The sequence below is a fragment of the Tauraco erythrolophus genome, chromosome Z, assembly GCF_009769465.1.
Source record: "Tauraco erythrolophus isolate bTauEry1 chromosome Z, bTauEry1.pri, whole genome shotgun sequence".
Classification (NCBI taxonomy): domain Eukaryota; kingdom Metazoa; phylum Chordata; class Aves; order Musophagiformes; family Musophagidae; genus Tauraco; species Tauraco erythrolophus.
Genome location: NC_141496.1, coordinates 76,708,006 through 76,733,321, shown reverse-complemented (window position 1 = coordinate 76,733,321; position 25,316 = coordinate 76,708,006). Strand labels below are relative to the sequence as shown.

Here is a 25,316-nt window from a genome sequence, read left to right as displayed (position 1 = left end):
CGGAGCCGCACCTCAGCGCAGCCCGGGTGATGGTGGGGGAGCTCCATTCACCGATTTTGCTGAACAGAGCAGCTCTGCGAGCTCAGCTGAGAAATCTGTGCGTCCCACCATCGCGCTGCATTTGTAAGCGGTGGGAAGTGTTACTGCACGTGCTGATGGCGACCCACCGAGAAAACGAGCACCACCGCAGTTTCCAGCGGGAAGGGGCAATTCAGAAACTTTGTGGGAACACCGAGCTAGTTCCTGCAAGTGTGCCGGCCGCCTAAAGCAGAGCTGCCCTTGGAGCTCCCAGTCCAGCGTGCTCTGCCTTTATCATTCAAGTCACTCGTTAGTGGATGTGGACTATATCGAAAGACCCTTGGTGATGCAGTCGTGCGATGACATCAGATTACAAACTCCTAGTAAACAGGCTACCCAGATACGCGTGCAAACAGACAGGATGCTCGCCCGCCTCCTGCGAGCGCTGCGTCCAAAGAACCGAGGGGCGGGTGCAGTGCAGGTGCGCGGGGCGCCAACTGCACCTGCCCGCTATCCGCGCCACGGCTCCGAGCGGGCGGCGGGCAGCGCCCGGCGGGCGTGAGCGGCTCGTGAATAACGCACCGCTCATGAACGATGACCGGGCCGAACGGCCGGCCCGGCGCGGCGCGGCGCGGCGCAGCGCTCCGCACGGGCCAGCGGGCCACCGCCGAGCGTGCGGGCGCTGCACGCCCGCCGTCGCCGCACGTCGGGGGCGGGGCGGAGCCTACAGCCGGGATTGGTCGGTCGCTCTTTCCATTATTTATCATTGGTCGCGCCGGGCGGCAGTGGGTGGGTCCGGCGGCGCTGATAGGTGGAGGTTGCCGGGCTGCTCGGGGCTCCGAAGCCCGATTGGGCTCGGCGAAGGGCGGGGCAGCGCCAATGGCAACGGTGATGGTGCGGCGGTCCGGGTAGTGCCGAGCCGGGGCTGTCGCGGCGGTGTGGGCACTGCTGAGCCGGGGCTGGCGCGGCTGCGGCTCCCGCGCCGCTCTCACCCGCCGTGCGCCTCGGTTGAGCCCTGCGCAGCGGCAGCCCCTGGGGTCGCCGCCGCCGCCGCCGCCGCGCTGGGAGCGCGGGGCGGTGAGTCGTCCGCGGCGATGATGAAGGGGACGGTGGGCAGCGCGGTGGCTGGCGTCATGCAGGAGAGCTTCGGCTGCACCGTCGCCAACCGCTTCTACCAGCTCCTGGATGACGAGTCGGACCCCTTCGACATCCTGCGTGAGGCCGAGCGCCGCCAGCAGCAGCGCAAGAAGCGCGGCGACGCCGCCGCGGCGGTGGCGGTGGCGGCGGCTGCTGCCAGGAGAACCGGTCCCGGCAGCAGGGCGGGCGGTGGCGGCGGCAGCAAGAGGGAATCGCAGAAGGAGCGCAAGCAGCCCGGGAGCCCCCCCGCGCGCGGGGGCCCGCCGCAGCTCGGTACGCCGGCGGCGCGGCGGCGAGCGCCGGGGGCGGCTCGGGGCGGGCGGGCCCGCGGGGCGAGCGGCGCGGCAGCCGGGTTTCCTGGGGAGCGAGATACCGTCGGCGCGGTGCCCGGGCGGGTAGCCGGGCCCTGCGGCGCGGCACGGCTCGGCTCGGCTCGCCGCTGGCTCCGCGCTCGCCCTGCCGCGCAGCCGCTTGCCGGTAGCAGGGCCGGAGCGCGGCTGGAAGACCCGGTGTGTCGCGGTGGTGGTGTTGTGAATGCGGACCTGAACGTCCCCGTGGAGAAACAGGTGACAGCCGGAGCGTTGCTCCGGGTGGCCGTACTTGGGCACGCTCCCGGCGCGGTCTGGCGGAGCTCTCCCAGCCTACGAGGGGGGCTTCGGAAGGGCAGTGGGCCTTTGGAAGTGTAAATGAAGACTTCCGAAATAGTCCTAAGAGGCAAGTGGAAGGGCGTCAACTCCTCCTCTGCAGCATCTCTAGTTTCCATGCTGGTTTGTCATCCCTGTTGATGAGTTGATGCGTTGCATCGCTTGTCACCCTGGCCTTTTTCCTTCAGTGTTGGATGCTTCCAGGCTTGTTTTCGTAGAACCGTAGGTTGGTTTCGGTTGGAAGGGACCTTAAAGATCATCGAGTTTCAACTCCCTTGCCATGGGCAGGGACATATTCCACTAGACCTGGTTGCCCAAAGCCTCATCCAACCTGGCCTCGAACACTTCCAGGGTACCCGTGAGTTTTTTGACACTTAAACTTCTTCAGGGTTGTAACATGTCTGTTGGTCTGTGCTTAGTTTGCCTTAAGCTTGCATTGATGCCCAAACCCTTGAATAAAAACTTATTTCCTGGGTGCACTCTGTAGCACAGTGTTCGGGAATGGTCTACATTGTTTGTCAGCTGCAAGATTTTGATGTTAAATATTTCTTGGGGAATAGGGAGCCAGTCAGCTTTTATGTCAGAATGTCTGGCACAGTCCTCTTTGCAGCTGAAGACTGCGCTGGGCTATAGCTCCTTGCATTTGGGGATGGTTGTGTGAGTGTGATTGTTATTACTTAACCTGGCGTTGAGCTTCAGGTTGCTGGATTCAGGTATCAAGTATCAAGAGCTGGCCGATGGTTTCCAAATATTGAGAATCTCTGCACAGAGGACTCAGGTTTTACCATCTTGAGGTGTTGTAAATTCCCAGTCTCCTGTAGTGAGCAATGAACTTAACACATTAACTAGTCTTAAGATATTAATTCCTTCCTTAAAGGTCCTGTTAAATTCAAAGTAGGTGAACTGTGTGTTTGTAATGCCCTAAGAAAAGGTGCAGCCTTTGAATAGGGATTATTGCTCCATCAAGTCTCTGTCAGTGCTGCCAGTTCTGCTGCTGAGACTTAACAGTTGACACTGCTCCAACAGCGATTATTTGATCTTGTGGAGCAGAGGATCTTTCAATGCCAAATACGAACTAGTTAATGAGCATCTTTGTCGGATCATCTTAACAGTTGTCCCTTTGGCCAGTTGAATGGAACTTGTCTTCTGAGATTCCTCTGTTGTTGTTACGTGACTTTGTCAGAGCCTGCAAGACCAGTACTTGCACTAGTAACAGGCTTGTTTTGTTTAAAGGATACTTTGCTGTGGTTATCAGCAGAAAGTGAAGGAGCCTGCTCAGTGAACAGCAGAGTTTCAAGTTTTGACAAAAAAGTTCTTGAAGAACTGGTGGTTATCAGTAACCTACTAGGAATGCGGAAGTATGTGAAGAGCTTCCCTTACCTCCTACTTGTCCATAGGTATCTTAAGCATACAAGTTCTGAGTGTAATTCTGTGGTAATACACAGTGAGCATGTGGAGTGTCTTTGACTATTTCCTGCTACCTTAGTATTAAGAAACCCAGCTTCTCATACAGAGACATCAGGCATGTGCACCTTGTTTTGATTTCCTGCTAATTTAAAATGGAGAAAAGACTGCTGAATTACAGTAGCCTTTGTGAAAGTGAATTAACATCTATCTTAAGAAGAGTTATTTGCTCTGAAAAATGCCTCACTTTCTTCTTTAAAGAAAGTGGCTATCCTGAATTTTGTGAGTCTCCCATCCTCTTTGTAGCTGCCCTTCAAGTATTGGAATACTGTGATGTGGCATCCACTGAGCTTTCTCCTCTCCAGAGAGAGGAGATCTAGATCCGTCAGTCTTTCCTTACAGGCCAGGCTCTCCCACCCTTTGATCATCTTCATGGCCCTCCTTTGGACCCCCTCCAGACTGCGTCATCTAGTTACTCCGATGTTTTGCTTGTTTGAGTTATAGAAGGTCTTGTTGAAGTTTCATGATCTGTGTTTTATTATTGTATTATTTCTTGAGTGTAGTAAATCTGAACAAAATAGTCTTTGCCTTTAGAAAGACTTGAAGCAAGTGTAGTCTTCGGTCTTGCAATATGTAAGAAGTTTTGCAGTAGTCTAAGAGGCTTCTTTTGGTGTTGTATTTTGATGTTAGAGTGGAAGGTTTACTGACAAAGTTCTGTAAATCGACATTTTTTAATTTAGTCTTTCACTGCCTTTTCCAGAGGAGTTTTTACTTAATATCGGGAGGTGTTTTCAATTTGAAACAACCCCTTAAGAGGACTGTTGTGGTTTAACCCTGCTGGCAACTCAACACCACAGAGCCGCTCACTCACCCTCCCCCGTATCCTGGGAAATGGGGAAGAGAATTAAAGGAGGAAAGGGAAGGAGACTTGTGGGTTGAGATAAGAACAATTTAATAATAGTAATAATATAAAATTAAAACTAATAGTGATAAAATAATAATAATATGTTCATATATACAAACAAGTGATGCACAGTGTAATTGGTCACCACCCGATGACCAGTATCCATCCTGTCCTGGCAAACAATCCTGAAACAGGTGAGTCCTAACACTGCAATCCCAGACTAGCAAGAGACCCGAAAAGAGAGAGAGGAAACTATTAAGAGAATCCCCAGAAGAGAGTTCACCAGACTTCTCAGTCAACCCCCGTCTGTAGTCTATATACTGGTCATGACATTGCATGATGTGGAGTACTCCACTGGCCAATCTGGCCCTCAATCTTAAATCTAAGTTCAAATCATGAGGGGAGTTGTGAACCCTTTGTCCCCACTATGCACACCCCCACACCCGCCGCCCCCCCCCCCCCGCCCCCCCTAGCCTGTTGTGCTCCTGCACACTGGCAAGAACACGGGATGCTGGAAGGTTCTTGGTGACACAGTACCAACTGTAAACACCAGTGCTCTATCAACATTCTTCTCATCCCAGACTAAATCCAAACAACAGAGCTCTTCTAGCCACTAAAAATCAAAAACTAACACTGCCCCAGCTGAAACCAGGACAAGGACTTTGCCAGATAATCCAGTACTTCCACCTTTAGAATTCAAACACAACTGTAAGGAGATTGTTTTTTAATCTTTCTTTAAGGAGAAAATGGACTTCTATTTTGTAGCCTACCAAAACCTACACTTTTGATCTTAATGATTTTTTTTTTTTCCTCTTTTACGGTGTTGCTTTGTGATTTTGAGACTGTATGCTGAGGATTTGGGTAATGGCTGGTTTAGGTATTACAGCTCTTATAATTGCACCACTTAATGTTAACTCAGTTCATTCTTAGAACAGTGGCCAAACTGCATTTGCCAGCTCTTTATTCAAAAGGCCCAGTTGCAGAGCTTGCATTCTTTACTGGTCCAGGCAAATTAAATTTGTTGATCATGCAGTAATAAGCTCTGTTCTGTTGAAATCTCTAAACCTTTGTTGCTAATACCTCTGAAAGGTTTTCTTCTTTCATGTACATTTGATGACTCGTGTAACATTTAGATATAGTTCCTGAAAACTATGTGTTTGAGTTTTTACCTACGATTTTAAGTTAATACAGCACAGAATATTTCTTTGGAATTTTATCTTATACTGACTGCAATTTTCTTATTTTTAAATAATTTATTCTGATATCATTATTTCAGCTGCATAGTCATAAGGATTGTCCAGAGGAAAGCTGCAGTAGGCATTTCTGTAATTGAGTACTGGCACACATGGAAACAAAATACCACAGAATAGAGTCTAACTTCATGTGTCTTTCTTTGGTGTGTTGCATGCAATAGCTGAAGCCTTTTTTTGTATTTTGGGATGCTGTGGTATTATTCTGCAAATCATGTAATTAGCCATGCTTTAGTTCACAAAATTAATTGCTCGAAGTTCGGAATTAAAATCACATGGACACACACATGCAAAAGGGAGGAAGTAAGATTGTGCAGTCTTAAATCTGCTACTCTCTGAAATATAGCAAAATAAGTCCCTGAGAGTATGAACTGTCTTTTACTTTTTCCAGTTATGCAGCTTTATTGTGAAGGAAGGTCAGTTGTTCATGTAGAGGTATTATGGTGTTACCGAGATGGTAATGAAGTAGTGTCTTTGCGTGCAGCCATAATTAATGACAGAGATCCTTGAATTATAGCACAGTTTCTCCACTTGCCCTCATTCCAGACTGACCGGAGCAGTATTCGTGTTTGTTTTTTGTAGTTACTTCATCTCCTCTGAACTCTTATTGTTTCTTGAGGCTTAGATTTTTTTTTTCATTTAAAAATGAGCTGTTTCAGCTGAAAGCAGAGGAGAGAAATGTCTCTTGGAATATGTGGAAAGAGAGATTTGAATTTAGGACCAGTGACTGTGCTTCTGTTAGCTTTGCTTTAACAGCTACAAGGCAATTGAAACTTGTCAGAAACCAGAAATTTTAAGCACAGTTTAAATTTTTTATTTTATGTGCATGTAGGTGGATGAGAAGTCTGTGAGAGGGAAAAGTAATTAAAGTTTGCTGGTACAAGGTAATTTACCCAGTAGAAGAAGAGTTGCAAGGCAATGACACAAATGAATTTACTGTAAATAAGCTATAAAATGACAGAGAAAATTCACTATCAGTAACTGTAAAGTAGTATGTATGGGAGAACGTAGATAGAGGTGTGGAGCAGCGTTGCAAGCTGTATTGCAAAGTGAAAGAGTTTTCTGATTCAAACTATTGTAGTTTAGGAAAGAGAGCTTGGAGTCATTGGGATTGTTAAGAGTAGAACAGCAGGTCTGCTTCCAGTTGCCATCTAGGAGAGAAGCAATGTTGGGAATTACCAAGGAAGAAGTAGCAGGGAAAATAGAAAAGGAGTTGTAAGGTCTTTGAAGGAATCTTGAAGTGTGTCTGCTCTTTTGGTCACCTCGAAGTTGTTAAAACTAGAAAAATGATGAAACTTAGAGTGGTTTATGTATTGGGAGAAATTTAAATTAAGGTTTTTGTTTTGAGAAGAGATGTCTGAGGATACAAAATAAGCGTATACAGAACTGCGGGTGAGACTTGGAGAAGGCAAAGAATATTTATTGTTTCGTATTTTACAGAAGTAAAGGGATACAATTTCAGACAGATTTTGGTGAAATAAGGAGAAAGAATGCTTTTTCTACAGGGACTATGATTGACCTGTGGCACTTCTTGCTGTAGGGTGACGTTGATATATCAAAGCATGTATCTATTCAGACAGTAGTCTGGGTGAAGACATGACAGCCCATCTGTGGATCTGTCCTACATAAATCAATGCTTATAGTCTTTGATTCAGGAAACCTCTAAGGGTAGGTTGCCAGGTGGAAAGCATTTTGTCGTTGCTTTTTTCTTCAACATAAGAAGAATTCTTCAACGTGTATTCTTCAAATACGTGATATAAGATATAAAAGTCTTTCATCTGGCTACTATGGATGGTCTAATGTTCATCTTAACTGAATCAAAACTACGCTCAGTTCGCCTTTTCTCTGTTCCTGTGTGTGCTACTTTAGGCAAAGTAGAAATAACTTTGTTTGGCACTTCTTCATCCCAGGCTGCATTTGTGACAATGGAATACTGATGGAATTGCCTCAATGAGTTTGATGAGCTGGTCTTAGGCTTGTGAGAATTCATAAAACACTGTGATGCAGTGTTGTCAGCGGGATTTTAGGTCAGAATACAAGGTTTTGGTGCCCGTGAATTGCATGCCAGCCGCCACCCTCACCTGCCGTGCTCCTTACGTAAGGGAATGGGGGAAACAGAGCAAGATTTCTGCTCTAGCTTGTAGTCCCTGATAGCAGTTGAGAGCTGGGCTCCATGTGGTGTTTGTCTAAAGTCAAGGTTTGCTGCTCAAGAAACTTTATTCTCTTAAAATGAAAAAAAAAAAGGAAAAAAAGGTGAGAGCACACTGTCTCAGTGGGAGCCAGTAAGGAGCCCACAAAACCTAGAAAACTGTGTGTTCCCAAACAAAAGTCCCACTTGTTTAAGGACAGATGATATAGAGAAACATGGTGAGACCACAACACTGCAAAGCCAGCTAGATTTTGCTGTGTTATTTTAAATCCATCCGTTAATACATAGATAACCAGTGTCTGGGAAACTAGGCAATACAGGTCTTAAAGATGCAATTTCTGCTTTCCCTGTTGCGGGTTTTGTGATACCTGCTTATTAAAAACACTTTAGCTAAAGTCTTCCTGTTTAAATGCTGCAGTCTAAACAAAACTAATATAGATATTAAAGTATTATTGTGGGGTAAGTGAAAACTACATAAGTGCATTATCTCTGTATGATTTAGAGTTTTAACAACAGCTCATAAAACGGCTTTTTTCTTGGGCAGTGTCTAGGTCTAGTACCTGGTAATTTTAGTATTTGCAGAGGTCTTTCTCTCTAATAATAGCTTAGCTGCTTCTTCCGACAAAAAAGTTGTGTCTGTTGAAACAGTTTAAGCATCAGATTTCTCTTCTGATTCCTCAGTTTAGGAGGTAAAGTGACAGGCAGCTCAGGCAACAGACTGGGCTGCTGTGGTAACCTCCAGGGGAGGTGGTGGAGAGATGGGGAACAGTGGGCAACATCTTCAGCTAAATATAGATTGCAGCTGTAACTGTAAGGCACAGCAAAACCACCTTAAAGAGAGGCTAAACTTGGTAACTGGGCAGGAGCCATCTTCAATTCTCAGCACAGTGTTTGTAAGTCCTCAAGTAGATGATCCACAAAACTCCAGAGCTTTTTTTTGTGATTTTGAAGAAAACCCGCATACCAGTCTATGTATGCAAACAAGCAGACAAAATTGGGGTGTACTTGGAGAGGTAGTTAATGAGCATTCAAAGCCTAACCCAGTTCTTTTAAAGTGAAAACTATTATGGCAGTGCTACACAAGATGGCTTGTGCTTTGGTGTGTTTTTTGTTTGGTTGGTTGTTGTTGTTGTTGTTTGTTTGTTTGTTTGTTTTCCCCAAAGGGTAGGTGGCCCTTCAGCTCCTTAAATAAAACTGAGTCTGCATTGGGACAGAGGTATGGCAGAGGATTAAAACTGGATCACTTATGCTATCTCTGCTGCCAAGCTCCAGTTTAGTTTGCCCTTATATGCAGAGCTGAAAGTTGCACTGGTATTTGAACTGATTCACAAGCAGGTCACAAGCTTCTGCCCTGAGGGTGACTCGGCTTATTAGAGAGGTGTAGTTGCTGCATACTGTTTTAATCCACTGCTGCACGTCTGTCAAACCAGTTAAAAATATTTTTATGCCGGTTATAAGTGCCACAAATAATCTTTCTAGCATTTAAAATCCACCTGCAGTAATTATAGCCACCTGTTAGAACCAAAGGGAAGCAGCTTTGCGCTGAAATCAGAGCAGAAATGACTGCTTTGTCTAGCACAATCAGTGCTAGTGACGTGTAGTACGCTGGCATATCTGGCGAGAAGACTTGTTTTGAAGTACTTTTAAGTGGTCATGGGTAGCAGAACCAGAGACCATCTTTTTAAAATTACTTTTGCACCTTCATATTTTTCACATTGCTTTACTCGTTCTAAGGAGCTCTTTGAAGTGAACTTGAGGTTAATAGTAAGTGTGTAGGGAAGGTGGTCTCTGAGTACTGCATTCTTGCCAAGTTATTCTGTTTAGAGTAACTGATGTTTCTGATGGCCAGTGAGAGGCTTAAAAATAAATAAAATTGCACTCTTGTGTTGCAGTTGTGCATTCAGATCCAAACAAAATAAGTAAAAATGGGGTCAGAAATGGGTAGTCACTCTTTCCACAGCCAGATTCCAGTTTGGAGTTAACACTTGTACGGTGGTTGGTGTAGTCAAGATGTGCATAGAGCAGACATGTTTCCCAACAGCATGTGCAATTCTGTATTCTTTACAATTTTGCTTTTCATTAAAGCATCCTGGTTTGAAAAGCTTACTCAGAAACCGATTTCAAAAGTTGTCCTTTATCCAGAGATTACATCATAATTTTTGGGATGCAAATATGCTTGCTGCTCTAAGGATCGAGCAACTGCAAATCTAAAGAAGAGAGAATTGCTGGAATACGTTATGTCAAGTGGTTTGTAGTTTAAGGACAACCAAAGCTAGGGTTGCTTCTGCAGCACAGATAAAACTGTCTTCTGTGTACAGATACCAGTGTCCTTACTGCGCAACAAAAAGCTTTATTTACCACACTTCTACATTATTCATCGAGTGGATGGTTCTTTGAAGTTTTTTTTCCTAAAGATGATGTTACTGACTTCATGCTTGCCGCCTGAGCTTTGATCAGAGCTGTTCTTACCAGGCATTTCTATGGAGCTGCCTTGTCCTGTAGTACGCTAGCGAGATCTTTGGTAGAACGTGAGAGAAACAGTTTTTTGTTTCTCCATCTCTGTGGCTTCATGTGAGGAAAATGAGATTTTCCTTTAGCGTGTCCTTTTGGGAAATGTCTGAGCTGCGTCGACACCTGTAGTGTTTTTGCCTGAGGCAGGTTCATCGATACAGAAGGGAAAGTATGTAGAGACCTTTAAAACAGGCGGTGTCTGGCAACATTAACCATAAGTGCTCTTAACGTTTTGGTGGGCTTGCGATTGGAGAGGGTAAAGCAGAAGACTGTAGGGTGTAACCAACTAATTTCGGTCAGTAGTTTGATAATTGCAATTTTGTTATTATTTGTTAACTATTAGTAATCGCGTGTGTGTGTGTGTGTGTGTGTGTGTGTGTAGGGCAGAAACGAGCTCCTAAACGGGGAGAGCCGCAAGGATTCAGTAACAGAGGAGCAGAGGTGAAACAAGACAAAGCTGAATGGAGACCGTCTTTCAGGGAATACCGTTTCTGTGAAACAGGAAGACAAGCAGAACTCGCAGTGGAAAGGTATGTATCCTACAGGGAGAAGTAAGATGCCACACAGAGAATCTGCACAGGGGTGGGGCGGGAAGGACTTCATCTTCTTAAAACGGATCTAGGAGCCAGGTGTGACTTGAAGGCACGGTGGCATTATTAGTGTGCAGATCTGTTGCAAGACGACGTAGTTCATGCCAGTTGGAGCAGTGGTTTCAGCTTCCTCGCAGATCGGTTTGGAGCAGTTTCGTTCAAAGTTAGAAACGGAAGGTGAGACTGAAAAGTGTAAAGATCTGAAAATGCAACCCCTAGTTTACAGGTAAATGTTTCTGTCTGAGCTCACATAGCAAGCTTTGCAGAACGTGTCGTGCACGTTCCAAGTTGAATGAATTTTACTGTTCAAACTGAAAATAAACCTTCGGCGTACTATTTACTGCTTGGACAGTGGACACATATCAGTTTTGCTTTCTTTATGAATACTAGAAAATTCCACCTAAGCCTTCAACGCTTGAGAGTGTGGCTGTTCTTATTTAGATCACAATAGTCGATATTTAATAAGTTCCCTGCAATTTTTAGCAGTTACATAGAAATCTGGGTTTAGACAGTGGAGCTATTGCCTGAAAAAGTTGCTGAAGATTTGACAGTTTTATAGTGTTTTATTTAACTTCTTTAATGTTTTCAGTGTTATCAATTAACAGCTGAAGTTCCTGCTCCTGTTATCTGTAATAATTCTCCCCGAGTTCGGTTTATGTCAATTTTTAGTTATGAAACTAACACAACTGTACTGTGTGCTGTGTAAAGATGCACTCTAAAAATTGTACAGTAGCTCCTATATACTGATGTCTCTCACAGCTGCACAAATACAACTGTATGAATTTTTTTCTTATTATTAACTGTTCTGTAGGAACCAAAATCTGACTAGAAATCTTCTTTTTAGACCAATTGAAAGATTAGACCGCGAAAGGCCGTTAAGAGGTCGTGGCGGAGGAAGAGGTGGAATGCGAGGCAGAGGAAGAGGTGGTGGAATAAATAGAAGTGTTGATCACTTTGACCAAAGAGGAAAACGTGAATTTGAAAGACAAAGTGGAAATGATAAAATGTAAGTGTTCTACGTGCTGCTTCTTACTTGGTGTACGAGTAAATGATAGTCAGCACTGCAGTAGCATCTCTTTAAGTATTCTGTTCCCTTCTTCTGTATCCAAGTTGGCTGGCAAAAAGTCAATACTGGTTTTAGTATGAGGTGAAATGAAATGAAAAAAGCTCTTAAACTCGCAGAACTCTGTTTCTTTCTCTAGCGGAACGAAAGCAAACGACAAAAAGGATGGTAGTGGAGCTCGCAACTGGGGAACAGTTAAAGATGATACGAGGTACAACATATGTGTTATGTGCACCATAGATCATCGTTTTCTGTGACCCACCTTAGTTCATCATTATCTGTCCATCAGTTTCATGTCCATTTTGAGCTTTATAAGCCTCGCTTTCTATTAATTGTTGTGATGAATGTAGTTTTACGGTTTTCTGAACTTGTCTCCATGTTGGTGAGGTAGTAAAGTAGTAAAGGCATAGTGGTACTTCTTCAATTAAGACTGCCAAAATCTTTTGACTGGGCTCAGTTGTCTTTTAACTGAAACAAATTATGACTTTTCTCAATAGTCAAGTTAGTGGTACTCTGGTATTTAATGGTATTGCTACAAAATTCCTGTTGAAAAATTGAAACTCTGTTAGTGGGCTTAAAGTCCAGTCTCTTTTTCTCAAGTTTTATATATCATTTCTAAATTGCGAAGCTGTAATACAATTCAGTGTGGCTGTGGTGGTAATACTTAGCTAACTCTACCACTGAAATGCATTTTAAAGTGCACAGGAGGGTCAGTAACAGAATGTGATGGCTTATTAATGATCAGTTAGATGAAAATTCCCAATTTTTTATTTCAATTCAGTTCTTTATTTCTTTTACAAGTTTCTGTTCAGATTTGCAAAAAGCTCACTGGAAATGTTGGCTTTTGTCACTTCTGTGTGCCCAGAAATATGGTAATCTTTCCAGTAGCTTTTGTACTCGTATATGTCTAGAACTCTTTAATTGGAGGCTGATAAAGGGTAGAGAAAAGACAGTGCATTGAACTTACAGCAAACATCTTTGGCCACATACACATTCATTCATTCATTCATTCATTCATTCATTCATTCATTCATTCATTCATTCATTCACAAAATTGTTTTAAAAATGAAATTTTATTTTTAAAACTTAGGTTGTGGATTTAGGCGATCTGGCTAAAAGGTTGAAAAATAACAGCCTTGATGTGTAACAATTTTGGGGCTTGTTATTCCAAGTTCTTCTGAAAGATTATTCTAACTTGTATCGCTTCTATAATATTTTGTACTAGAAATAAAAGATTGGTTGGGTACTCTGGCTTTTCAGAACAAAGGATCAGCTAGGTTAACATAGTTCTGAGCCAATAGCACAAAACTAGCTGACCAAAAGTACAAAACAAGCTTCTGTAGGGTGTCAGGGAGTGTTGTATGAACTTCATAAAGTACAAGAAAATTAAAATCCTTTATATTTAATCTCTCTAGAGTAAGGTGTTTTTTTTTTTAGTTCAGTAGCATCAGAACTTGGGATATAAACATGAGATATCAATGCTTACCTGTGAAGCGGTACATGTGGTAGAAGTGACATTAAATTGGAATTGTTTGAACAATTCTAAAACCATGTCTGTGCCTTAAGTGTGTTCAGTGATGCCTTGAAGCTAGAAGGTATTAATTTTAAATATGTGTGCCTACCTGTGGAATGAAAGTAAGTGTGCTACTTCTGTCTCATTTGGCAGTGAAGCAATGTCCATGTTATGAACTTGGAGTATGAATTTTACCATTTTAAGAGTTGAAAAGAAACAAAAAGGCAAACTAACATTAGTGATACACTATTATTAGTATTCACAATTGAATTACTTTGTCTTCATGCATGCTTTTCACTTTTTTTGATGAAGAGTACATAGAAGTGGGATTTTCCTAATACTTCTCATTTTATTAGTTGCTCAACTAGTGACTTAGTAGATCTACTTTATGCTTATGATCCCAGAGTTTTTCTTCTCTATTTTTCTTCTCCCAAGGCATTCTGGAAAAAAAGTGATGTATTGATCTGCAAGGTGTTTTCCAATGTGACCCATGAAGACTTTGTGTTTTTGTGTTTACTGTTTTAGTGGGATGGAACAGACTGCTCCAATGGAAGAGACTGCAGAAACAGCTGAACAGCCAGGGGCATCTGAAGGAGAGCCTCTGAACAAGTATAGTTTGACTTAAATATTTTCTTTCTAAATGCAGAGAAAACAGTTGACTGTTACTGATATACTTGTATTGGGAGGCACACTTGAAATGTGAACTGTGGAGTTTTGCTAGTGCACATATATAAAAATAGAAGAGCTTTGTCTATATTTGTGAGTCAAGAAAACACATCCCTAATTCTGACTAAAGCTTGGTTTATAAAGCTGCAAATGGCATTTAATTGCCCAGTGATGCTTATGTTCCTAAGATTTGGTAATAATTTAAGGAGCAGCTAAATATTGTCTCTTCCCTTTTCAGCTTGTCTAGTTTGTAAAAACTACCCTGCGTTTTGAAGTTCTCTATGAGAAAAAGGTATTCAAGGTGCCTATGCAGTTGTACAAATACAATTAAAATACAATGAGATAAAATTCTCTAAGCCAGTATTCATCAATCACTAATACCATGCAGTTGTCATCTATTCATGAAGGGCCTCTGTAGAACTTGAAAAACTTGCTGGAAATGGTCTTGCAGTGAGCCTTAGAAGTAGGGAAATTGAGATAGAAATCTGCCCCTTGTCTTCTGGCTTTCGTTCTTATCAGTGTCCAGTGAGAACCTACTGCACAGCAAATAAACACTGGCTTAAGAAAAAGTAACTGGACAGTCTTGTCGAAGTAAGGGACTAATCAAATAGCATATGGTGAGTATCTCCGAATGAGTGACGGAGGGTCAGTGTGATATGTCAGCCTTCTCTTCTGTTGCTGAAAAGCCTTTTTTACCTAATGATGCAGATCCAGCTGATTTTTACCTAATGATGTCAGCTCCTGGTACCTTTACTTGTTTCAGACTTGTATTTGTTTCTGCTCAAATTCAAGCTCTTTGTAGATGTGTCCTGATGTCAGTTCCTTGTAGCGCGTAAGGCAGGAGAAGTATATGTAGTGGCAAAGGCATCTGAGAGAATCTGCCAGTTGTCTTGAATTCTTTTACGTCTCAGAGATCACTAGGTTCAGTCAGACTGTGGACTTTTCTGGAGATTTTAGTCCTCTTTGTGTTTTCTTAAAAAGCTTCATTTAGGACTAGTCCACTGAAATCTGTAAGATTCAAAAATTCAGGTATTCTACAACTACAGTATTCTGCATGGTATACTCTTTTCAGTGCAGTAAATATTGTCCTGAAGACTCACAAATCTGTATACAAAACACAAAATACGTACATTGAACTTCTCTTTGGGGGCATTGTCGGCTTGGAGACTATGTATTTCAAAATAGAAGAGGAGATGTTGTCCGAATAGTGCCTGCATCATTAGGGATGGTTGTATGGCATCCACCTGAACAATGTGGAATCATTTTTGTTGTTCTTTTAATATTTAAAAGCAAAAGCTGGTGGGGTATGGTTTTCAGGATGTATTTTAAGGTCTTATATGCTTAAGTTGCCCCTGCTCTCCAGAGTTGCTGTCTTCTGGCAGGTAACGTACACCAGCGAAAGGTTCTACCTAGGCTACCTTGTGCTTTTGCTGCAGCCTCAATATTGAGAGTGTGGGGGTGTGTGTTCGCTTAAGCTATTGCTAGGATTGTTCTCACTTTCATTCTTAAATGCAGTGACTCCAAGGAATCAATTTCTTTTCTACAGCTTTGTTGCAGTTATGTGCTTGTATTAAGGAAGAGATGGAAAACTTGGGTTTGTTTCTTCTCTCATTCTCTTTCCTGTTGTAACTGTTTCCATTTAAAAGAAAAAAAAGTATTCCTGGACATTGGAAATAATCTGTCTGCATGGAGATACTGTATAGCTTTCTGATGTGGTACTGGCTAATTTCAGTGCAACTTTGGAAAGATTTCTATGGGCTTCTGTAACTTATGGGATCTTGCCTTCAGGACTGTGTCCGCATTGGTGTTCTTGAGCTTCTGTTTGCAAAGTATTGCCGGAGAAGATTGTCTTTAATACTTCTATAACATAAATCAAGTTATGTCTTTCCATATTTTCAGATTTCCTTGAGTGTATCAACAATATCTGTCTCTGTTTGTAGCATCCCAAAGTGCATGCTAATAGTTGTGGGTTTTTTGCTACGAGTAGTAAGTATAAAGTATGTAAGTAGTACAGCAGTATAAGCTTTCCTCACAGTTGGTTTCTATTGACTTGCCTTCTCAGTCTGAACAACGTAACGTGCTTGTGTTGACTGGTAATTCAAATGAATAGATTTTTTTTTTTTATTATTCAGTATGACACACAGTCTAATCAATTCCTATCAAAGGTATTTGCAGAGATAGTATTTGTTCTGTGGGGTTTTCTTCTATTTCTTCCTTTTGATGGAGCTATGTATTCTTCTAGTCATTTAGTAGGAAGCTTTCAAAGTTTGTCGTCAAGTTTACTGAGCTATTTAGCCCTCTTGTTTGTTTTGATTTTGTTTGTTTGTTTTGATTTTGTTTGTTTGTTCCTTTTTGATTGTGACATAAAGACCAGACCAGATTTTCATAAGTATTTTGTTCAGTGTTTTTCTCCTATAGTTAACTTGTACAGTTGTTGCTTGGCCTTATCTTGTTTAACTTTGAATTTTACTATAACTGGTGGTAATGCTCCTGTAAATGATCTTTGATAGGAAAGATTCGTGTCATTGATTTCTGATAAAAGCTGAACAAAAATTTACTTTGTGCAGCTGAACAATACAAAAACTGCTCTGAAAAAGATCCGCTATCATTATTTTTTAATGATATGAAAATAATCAGCCAAACAACTGAGCTAAATGCTATTCTTTTCCATTCGCATTTCTTCTGCATATTAATGTGTTCATGTAGAGCAGCTCCTGCAAGAAAAGTATGCACAGTAAACAAGGAGTAGCTAGAGGGTTTTGGTCATCCATTGAAAACACTGAAGCAGTGAGAACAATTACTGAAGGCTCCCATTCAGCGTTTTGGTGTGTACTTGCATTGCGAATTCAGTTCGTTCGTGTCCAGGGGCAGTGCTTAGGTGTCCGGCAATATTTTTTAAGCATGATTGTTGGTGTGCCAAGGAGCTTATTAACTTGATTAATGAAAACACACACCAAGCAGTTACTAAAAATGCATAAGGTTAGAAGGTAGAAAGTAACATACAGATTGCGCTTCCATGCAGGCTTGGTGCCCAAAATAACCTGCTACAGTTGAATCTCTGTCCAAAATGTGATACGTAGGTTCCTGTTGCTGTGCTTCACTAATGGGAGGTCTTTCCTCTTGGGAGTCTTAGCATCCTAAAACAAATTTGTGCTCCTAATAACCTAGCAGTTGAAACCATCCTTTGGAGTGAAAATTGAGCTGTACTTTGCAGTTGAAAAAATAAATGTTTGCAGTGTAAATGTACCAATATTTCCTTTAGAACAGGCAGGTGGTTGTTTTTGATAGATGTGTGCTTTCCAAAGCAATACCTGTGATTGCTTTTTTGGGAGGTCAAGTTGCTGTCCTCGTGTTGTCTTATGATCGTAGAAATTTAGATCTGAAAGGGATCTTGATGACCCAAGGCATGACCAGCCATACCTATGCTGCTTCTTATACCTGTCTAGTTGATTTTAACGTCGTCTACTGATGGAGATTTCAGTGTATCTTGATGGTCTTTCTAATACTTTGAAGATAAACTTCTGTGTTTATTTTTTTTTCTCCTGAGTGTCTTGCCTTAACGTCATGGATGTGCGAATTTTCTTTTCTTTTTGAGTGTTATGTATGTTTCCTCCTCAGCATCTCTTTAAAGGCTTCTCACGTAGATCATGTATTTTAGACCTTTTATCTGTCTGGCAGTTCTATTCTGGACTTTCTACCTATTCCCACATAGAAGACATTACCCAGTTGAGAGCTTGTGCTGCCCAACTGTGATATCTGTTCCAAACAAAACTGTTCATGTGTCTCCTTATAATAGTATGCAGTTGCAGAAGGGGCCAGTGCTGTTGATTTGAAGTTCAGCTTGACTGGGTTACCTGCAATACTCTTGCATGGCTGGAGGAATTCAGGTCCCTCCTTTCAAGCTTCTGCCTTGCTAATAGTTCTTCGTGTGTTTGGGTGACTGATACTTTTGCCTCAGAGTACAAATTTCAGCTTGTCCTTGGGACTTCTTGGTGGTGGTGGTTTTGGTTGTTTATTTTCAAATTACTTATGTGGTCTCTTCAACATCTCATATTTCTGGTCAGTCCTTCAGTATTCTCGAACACTTGTGCTATTGCCCTTTTATTTCAAAAGCTTCGTGCCATAGAAAATGCAGTAAAACTGTTATGTATTACACTGCAGATAACTGCAAGGAGCTGGCCTTAAAGCTCCATTCAAATGCTTGTTTTCCTGTTGCAAATTGAAGGATTGATAGCTACTTCTCAAGTACTTGTTCCAACCAGTTCTGTAACTTTCTACAGCTCTCACTGAGGACTGAAACAGTGTCTTCCTAATGTGGTGGAAACTTAATGGGAGAGGAGGACAAAAGACTTCCTGAAGTTCAGATATGCAATTTACTGATTCTGTCCTGATGTAGTGCCTTGGGAAGAAATTAAACCAATGTAATAGAGCTCCCTTTTATTAGCTTACTTTCTCATTCTTTCTTTCTTTGGGTGCTTGCAACTAGTCTTGTTTTTGCAACACCTGTTCCTAAAACTGAAGTTTCAGATAATTCATCAAAAGTTATCTGGCTTGTTACTCTTGGGGAAACAGATGAAAATGTTTGGGGTGCAATCGGTTCTTAATACTCTTACATGTGGAACAGTTATCTGTTGGTGTTTTTCCAGAAATAGCTGCATCTTTCACTGGTATCCTTCTTATTTAACTTATAAAAACAATTAACTGGTTTATTAGCAGTCCTTCTAATATAGTTTCAGATCTTCTTAATCAGTATGGAACTAAAAACTGCTTACCAGTCTTTTAACCTTTAACTTCTGGTTGATACAGCTGGAATTTTCAAAATAGCAGGGCATGAAGACATGTCAGAGGGTAGGCATATAGTATAGGAATTATTTTCTATTTACTTTTTCTGTGAAGTGCATTGAAAACTGTGTTCATCCTAGAACCAAAATTAAGGGTTGTCTTACTGTTCAGTCCTGCTTCTACCTGTCATATACTGGGTGCTTCAGGAAAATATATGATTTTGACTGGCAAGAAAGAGAGCGGTCCTCAGCAAGATCAGGTGGGAAAAGGGAGCAGGCCTGTTCCTATATAGGCTACTTCTAAAGGTACAGAACACTCCCAACAAATGTGTGTGTTCTGATAGGGTGGGTGCTGGTACAACTTCCAAAACAAAATGCACAGTTCACTAACTGTCAATTGACTCCGCATCTTTCCATGATTAAATAAATTTTCAGCCTACATCTAATCAATTGTATATTTACGTTGGAAAACTCATCAGCATTTGGTAGAAGAAGACTTGGAACTGTGATTGAGTGAGGAAAAACAAATCCATAGTTCTTCCACTGGGATGAACCTAATGAAAGGGTTTTCTGGAAAAATCAATGTTAGGGAAATACTTAACCAACTTTGACTGCTATTGCAATGCATAACAGTTTTGTGTAGGAGGAGGGAGAAATGTTTTCTCAAGTGTCTGGCAGGAATCAGTGGAGGTTTTCCCGTTGTTCATGGTATTTGGCTTGTTTCTGCAGCAAACAGTTATGGTGATGAAGCGAGTTGTGCTCCCTGCATGTGATGGTGCTTAGTAGGGAATAGCTTTCTGCAAATATCATAAAAGGTACACATGTAGTGTACTCTAATAGCTGCTGGTCCTGGGCAAGTCTATCTTGGTCAGCATCAGAAAAGTGGCAGGAGAGTAGTCTAGCAGTGATAAGTGGAGAAGAATCTTTAGTTTTTTGTATCTTGTCTTACAAATACAGACATAAAACCTTAGGCTTCTGTCTTTACAGCTCAAAAATATGCAAGACAGACTCTGACGTACTCCATATGTTTTCCTTGAACTTTGCATCATTATTGCACTTTGTGGCAAATTAAAACTGGACTAGGATTAATCTGTTTTTGCCAGGTGATAAATACTCTCTCCTTGTGTGCTACTACATCTGACAAAAGAAATTAAAGAAACACCTTGTGAAATTAACAAAGGAAATGTTAATAATTACCTAAAAGATCTCATGGTTTAACCATCATGTCTTTTTGATGACTGAAAGCTGCACTGAAACATGAATCCATCTCATATTGCCATCCTGCAGTACAAATCAATAAAACCATGCAATTGGGGTGTTTTAAAACTGCTCGGTATGCTTTTTTTACCATAGCTGTATTTGCTAGGAGTAGATTCTCTAGTAAACACTATTGTTGAGAATATGCCAGATCAAAAGACAGACTGATTTTATCTAGAATCTGAAGTGCTTGGACTTACAATGAGACTGGACACGTACTCGAACTTACTACAGGAGCCTGGAGACACCATTTGTTCATGCTGCTAATTTCAAACAGTCCATAAATATATTTTCCAACTTAAATTAATGTAAAACTCACACGTCAAGTTACTGTGGGGAGTAAGAGAAATTGAGGATAGTAATTTGGTGAGAAACATTCCAAATGTTTTGTTTGTAGTACCCGTACTTTAGAGATTAGTGTTCTTGTTCATCCTGGCATGTTGCAAGCTAATGGTTTTTACTTTACAACTATAAACCTTTAGAGTTGCTGAAGGAGAGCCAATGGAAGAAGTAGTTCAAGAAATGACGTTAGATGAGTGGAAAAATCTTCAGCAACAGAGTCGACCAAAGCCTGAATTCAACATCCGGAAGCCAGAATCCACTGTTCCTTCCAAAGCAGTGGTGATTCACAAGTCAAAATATAGCGATGATGTAAGCATTGCCTCAGGAATTCTGTAACCTCTGCTCTATGCCCAGGATTAGGAAAACTGTCTCTATTCTTTTTCCTCTAGTTTTAGTATAATCTGAACAGACTAGAAATCAGTATCTAAGCTTTGTTACTGTAATCACATATGTGCTCCAAAACTTGCTTTAAACTTACCGTCTGTTCGTTTTCTTCTTTCAGACCATCACCCCTATTTTGTGTGCAAATACGTAATATCAAGTTGTTCTACCTTATGGCTCAGTCTTAGCAATATAAAACCCATGTGCTTGCTGCTGCTGCTGCCTATATAGATCTCTGATAATGCTGCTAGAGAAACTTGGTTTACTAAACACTTCTTATCCTAACTTTGAATCCTATTTAGTTTACTTGCCAGTATACACTTGCGTATAGATAATAAACTTGAGTTTTGGCATCTGTTAGTCTGGATGCTAAGTGTCCTATTTCTCATCTGTGCTGGATCCCAGCTTTCATTGTGCACTTGGAATGTATGATTTTATTTTTATTTTTTTTTTTTAGTTTTAGGGTCCTGCTTCTTAGAAGTAACTCTGGAGAGCTTGTTCTATAGTAATGTGCTTTTTCGCCCACTTTTCCCTCAACTTTTATTCCACCGTATTACTGAGATTGACATTTCAGGGAGAATTTCCAGTTTTTTGATGTGACTGGGGAGAGAGGGGAGGCTTCTTTCACAGATTCTTGCTTACTTAGATCTCAGATTTTGGGGATCACAGAAGTATGTGCATATACTTGTAGTGTAGTTTGATGAAATTTTGATCTTTAAGGTCTGCATGCATGTATGAATACATATATTTTCCTTTGTCTAGTTACAATATTAACATCAAAACTTGCAGCTCCTTAAGCCTTAATCACTTTAGGTATTGACAACCTGCAGGGAATAGGCACTAATACTGAACTGGCCTGCGTCCTTTTTAGCATGGCATTTAGAGGTCACAGTTGCCATTATCCCCTCTTCCTTTTCTGAGGGGCATGGTGGTAAGGGTGGGGAGAATATCTTTCACAAGCTCTGAAGAGAGTGTGCAAGTGTGTGAAGAGCGCATGCAAGTTTCTGTTCTTTTTGCCCGTAAAGTTCCTTGGCTGGCAGTATCAAGGGACCTTGTCAAAATGAACATAGAAGAGGAGTACAGGAACTGCATAACATGGATAAGCTGAATCCCTGTATTAGACATTGAATAAAATAAGTGATTCATCACTGTATGGGCTGAGTTTACATATATGTTGTCATTACTACAGTCCACATTACAATTATGATGGGAAATAGTTTTATATCCACTGGCTACTAGGAATACACAGCATTGAAAAAACAGTGATCTCATAGCTGCAGTCAAATAGACTAACAGATCGGTTAGTAGCCAAATACTGTGCTTTACTATGGCCTTTTAACCATTACTTGAAGATAATTGTAGGAGTAAATAGCTTAAGCCTTATTCTTTAGACCCTTAGAAAACCTCGTAGATGATATTTCTGAAAAACCTGTTCAATGTTACAGAGCTGGTGCAACAGATTTTGTTGATGAGACTCTCTGAGCCAGCAAAGAGCTGTCCCAGGCATCTGGGAAGCTACAGTTGCCTCGCCTCTGTTAAAACCCTGTGCAAGTTAAGGCCTGTCTTCTATTCTGGATGTCATCTTGGTTTATCTGCTGCTTAGTCAGTAGTACGACTGTCGATACCCAAAAAGCCTGTGCAGCACCGTGTGCATATGTATCAGGGAGGGGAGAAGATTGAACATGGAAGCTTTAACCAGATCTTCTTTTTAGTTGCAAAAAGAAGACTTTGAAGATGATTCTCATGTCTTTCGAAGACCAGTGAATGACATAACATCTCAGCTGGATATTAATTTTGGGAGTCTTCCTCGCCCTGGCCGTGGATCAAGAGGAGCACGAAGTGGTCGTGGCAGACGAGTTGAGGAGACAAGACCTCAATCAGAGGAAGTGGTAATGGTTTTTGTGGTTTTAGTTGTTGTTTGCTTGGAGATTTTTTTGTTTATTGTTGGCAAGTATGTGTGTCCCGCCCCTATTTGTGTGGAATTATTGATTTCGGGAGTGACGGACTTGTTTGTAGTTGCTGCCTCATAGTATGTTGGCCTGGTTATTTTGAGTTCATGACCTATATCACGTTACTTAAAATTAAATACCAGTTCAGGCTCACAACTCTTAACACATAAATTTCGAAAGGCCTGATAACTAGTTGCTGTAATGGTAACTAGAGGAAGTGACTCAATGAAGATTTGTTTCTGCAATGAGTTTTGATATAAATTGAGAAGAAGTAACTAAAATGACTAAAGGCTTATATCCCTTACAAAAAATTTCAGTACAGTAATTGTACTTTGTTTACTGAGAGTGATATCAGTAAATCTGGGATCCTGTAGATGAAGACAGAATCCTACAGAATGATACAAGAGTTGAATATAACCATTTGAAAAAAACTACCACTGACTTTTTTCTTTTTTTTTTTTAAAAAAAAACCATTTACAAACTCAAAAATGACATCTTTACTCTTCATATTAAATGAAGAACTCAGTTTACTTCTGGCTGGTGTGACTAAAATAATGTTGGGAACTTAACGGGATGATACAAAAGTGATTTGATGCATTTGTTTCATCTGAATGAGAAAGGCTCTTTATAATAACAGAGCATAGAGTTTAAAACTGCAAACCAGTAGGTGCAGTAGCCTTAGAATGTAAAAAGATAACAATGCTGCTTCTAAAACCAGGTAATATTTTGGATGAGATTGCTTTACTCTTTTTTTTCACTTCAGTGCTGCAGAGCTTTTGATCTTCTTGTCCTCCGCAGGCAACAGATCAGCGTTACAAATATGGTCACACTGAAGAAATTTAGTAGTCATAACTTCTGAGATAAATGCTTAACATTTCTGTGATAGCGATGGATACAAGGGGTTTAACTTAAATGCAAGAATGAACCCTTTTCAGGGTAAAATGCACAGGGTGAAATATACATAGCTGTCAGATGCTTTTAAATGCATTCATTTCTGTAAAGCTTCCTTTCTTACTTTATAGGTGCAGCTTGTTGCTCCAAATCCTGATGATCCTGAGGATTTTCCAGCTTTAGCTTGAAGAACCATCATGAGTGGTGGTATCAAAGTAGCTTTAGTTAGCTGTGAAGAGACCAGTTTTATGCTGGTGTGAATAAAGAAAGTCTGTTTCTACAGGAAAAGCTGTTTGGGTGTTTGATGTGAAATGATTGGAGTTGAGTTCTGGAGACACTGGTGGACTGAGATCTTGTCACAGGTTCCAGTGTCTGCCTCCATTTTTGAAAACTGGCTTAACAGTACTTCACTACAAGGCTTCAAATGAAGTTCAAGAGTACAGTGTTTAAAAATGTGTATATAGAGATTATTGCAAGGTCTCAATGACACCATGGTGAAATGTAAACTGTACAACATGGTCTGCATTTGGGACTCTGTTTCACTGTACATTTTAAAGATGCTTTTCCCATTTCTTTGAGTGAAGTGTGTGTTTCACACAGTCATAAATTGCAGTTCTTCAGTTTGGCAAATAAACCCAAAACAATGAGCACTTTGAGGTATTATTTTCACAAGTCAGAGTAGCAGATTGAAGCTTTTGCTGTTTGGCTGTAGTTTGGAAAAAAAAACCAAACAACCCACAAACCTAAACAGCAGACCTTACTCACCCAAAACAGTGAACATCTCTCTAAACCAAAGTGATCTTTAAAATTAAGGCAGGACAGATGCTTTTAATTGATAGCTAACCATAAGTCTTGCTTCGGTAACAAGATATAATCTGCAACTACTTTGAAGATGTTGAAGGTGAAGTAAAGTAAGAATGTTAGGCTAAAGACAGAATTAAACTGCTTTCAGTTTTAGCAAGAGCAACTGTAAACTAAAATGTTTCATGCCTTACCAAGAAGTTTGTATGACATTGGGGATGAGGTGGGATGTCTTTTCCTTGCAGCTTTAACGTACTTCCTCACCTGAGCCAGATACCCTGACTTGTTCCCTGTCAAAGGGGACACTCAGAGCCATTCTCAGGGATCTGAGAGAAACAAGGAAATGATGCCAGAAGTGATGAGGGAAAGAAATGAGAGGACAACCACACTGGAAATTTTGGAAGTAGCTGTCAGACTCAAAGGAGTCTTCCAATGCCTGTTCAACTTGAACTCATTCTTTCAATTTACTGGGAAAGCAGATGAATATAAGCCTTTCTTTTTTCCTGTCCTCTGCTTCACTTTGTTTTGTATCACTTTTAAGCAGTCTCCTTTGAGAGCAAGTAGTGGATGAGACTTGAAGAAAAAAACCTGCTCATAAGAAACTTAAACTAAATCTTATCTCAGTGGTAAGGCTTTACGCAAATAGGATATAATCATCCTAGAAAGACTACGGACTCCTTTCTGTATGCTCCAAACAGGTGGTCTGCGAAGTAGTGCTGCCCAAAGATCTTTCTTACATTCTTAATTTACTTGTATGACCATTTGCTGTAATAAGAGGTTTTGGATTCGACAAGGAGCTCGTTTTAGTGGCATGGAGGTACTCTGACAGCCTGTAGTAGAAAGAATATGCAAAAGCAAACAAAGTGCTGGTGTTAGAGGAACCCATGCTGCTGCTTTTTGAGTAACTGACGAAAGAACGTAAATGACTCTTTCACCTTGTAGGAGCAAGCTTCTACTTGAAATCACCGCTGCTGCTCTTTTAGTAGGTGTTTGAGTGTTTCTCCCAGAAATGGCAATTCATGATTGCGGATCAGAAGTGATTTTGTCTATGGGTGTCTTGAAATT

General features: G+C 41.2%; 1 protein-coding gene across 3 annotated transcripts; it reads left to right on the top strand.

Moving 5' to 3' along the window:
- Positions 1 to 1,112: 1,112 nt before the first annotated feature.
- On the top strand, positions 1,113 to 23,638 carry HABP4 (hyaluronan binding protein 4). 3 transcript variants are annotated; one of them, XM_086629657.1, is made up of 8 exons: positions 1,113 to 1,428; positions 10,400 to 10,547; positions 11,452 to 11,613; positions 11,810 to 11,881; positions 13,709 to 13,792; positions 20,370 to 20,538; positions 22,323 to 22,499; positions 23,582 to 23,638. In XM_086629657.1, the coding sequence occupies exons 1-8, from the start codon at positions 1,113 to 1,115 to the stop codon at positions 23,636 to 23,638; spliced, it is 1,185 nt and encodes a 394-aa protein (XP_086485783.1). The 3 variants fall into 3 exon arrangements, with proteins under 3 accessions (XP_086485783.1, XP_086485786.1, XP_086485785.1); XM_086629660.1 differs by lacking the exon at positions 11,810 to 11,881 and having other exon boundaries at positions 11,452 to 11,611; positions 13,701 to 13,792; XM_086629659.1 differs by lacking the exon at positions 11,810 to 11,881 and having other exon boundaries at positions 1,116 to 1,428; positions 11,419 to 11,613; positions 22,323 to 22,496.
- Positions 23,639 to 25,316: the final 1,678 nt, after the last annotated feature.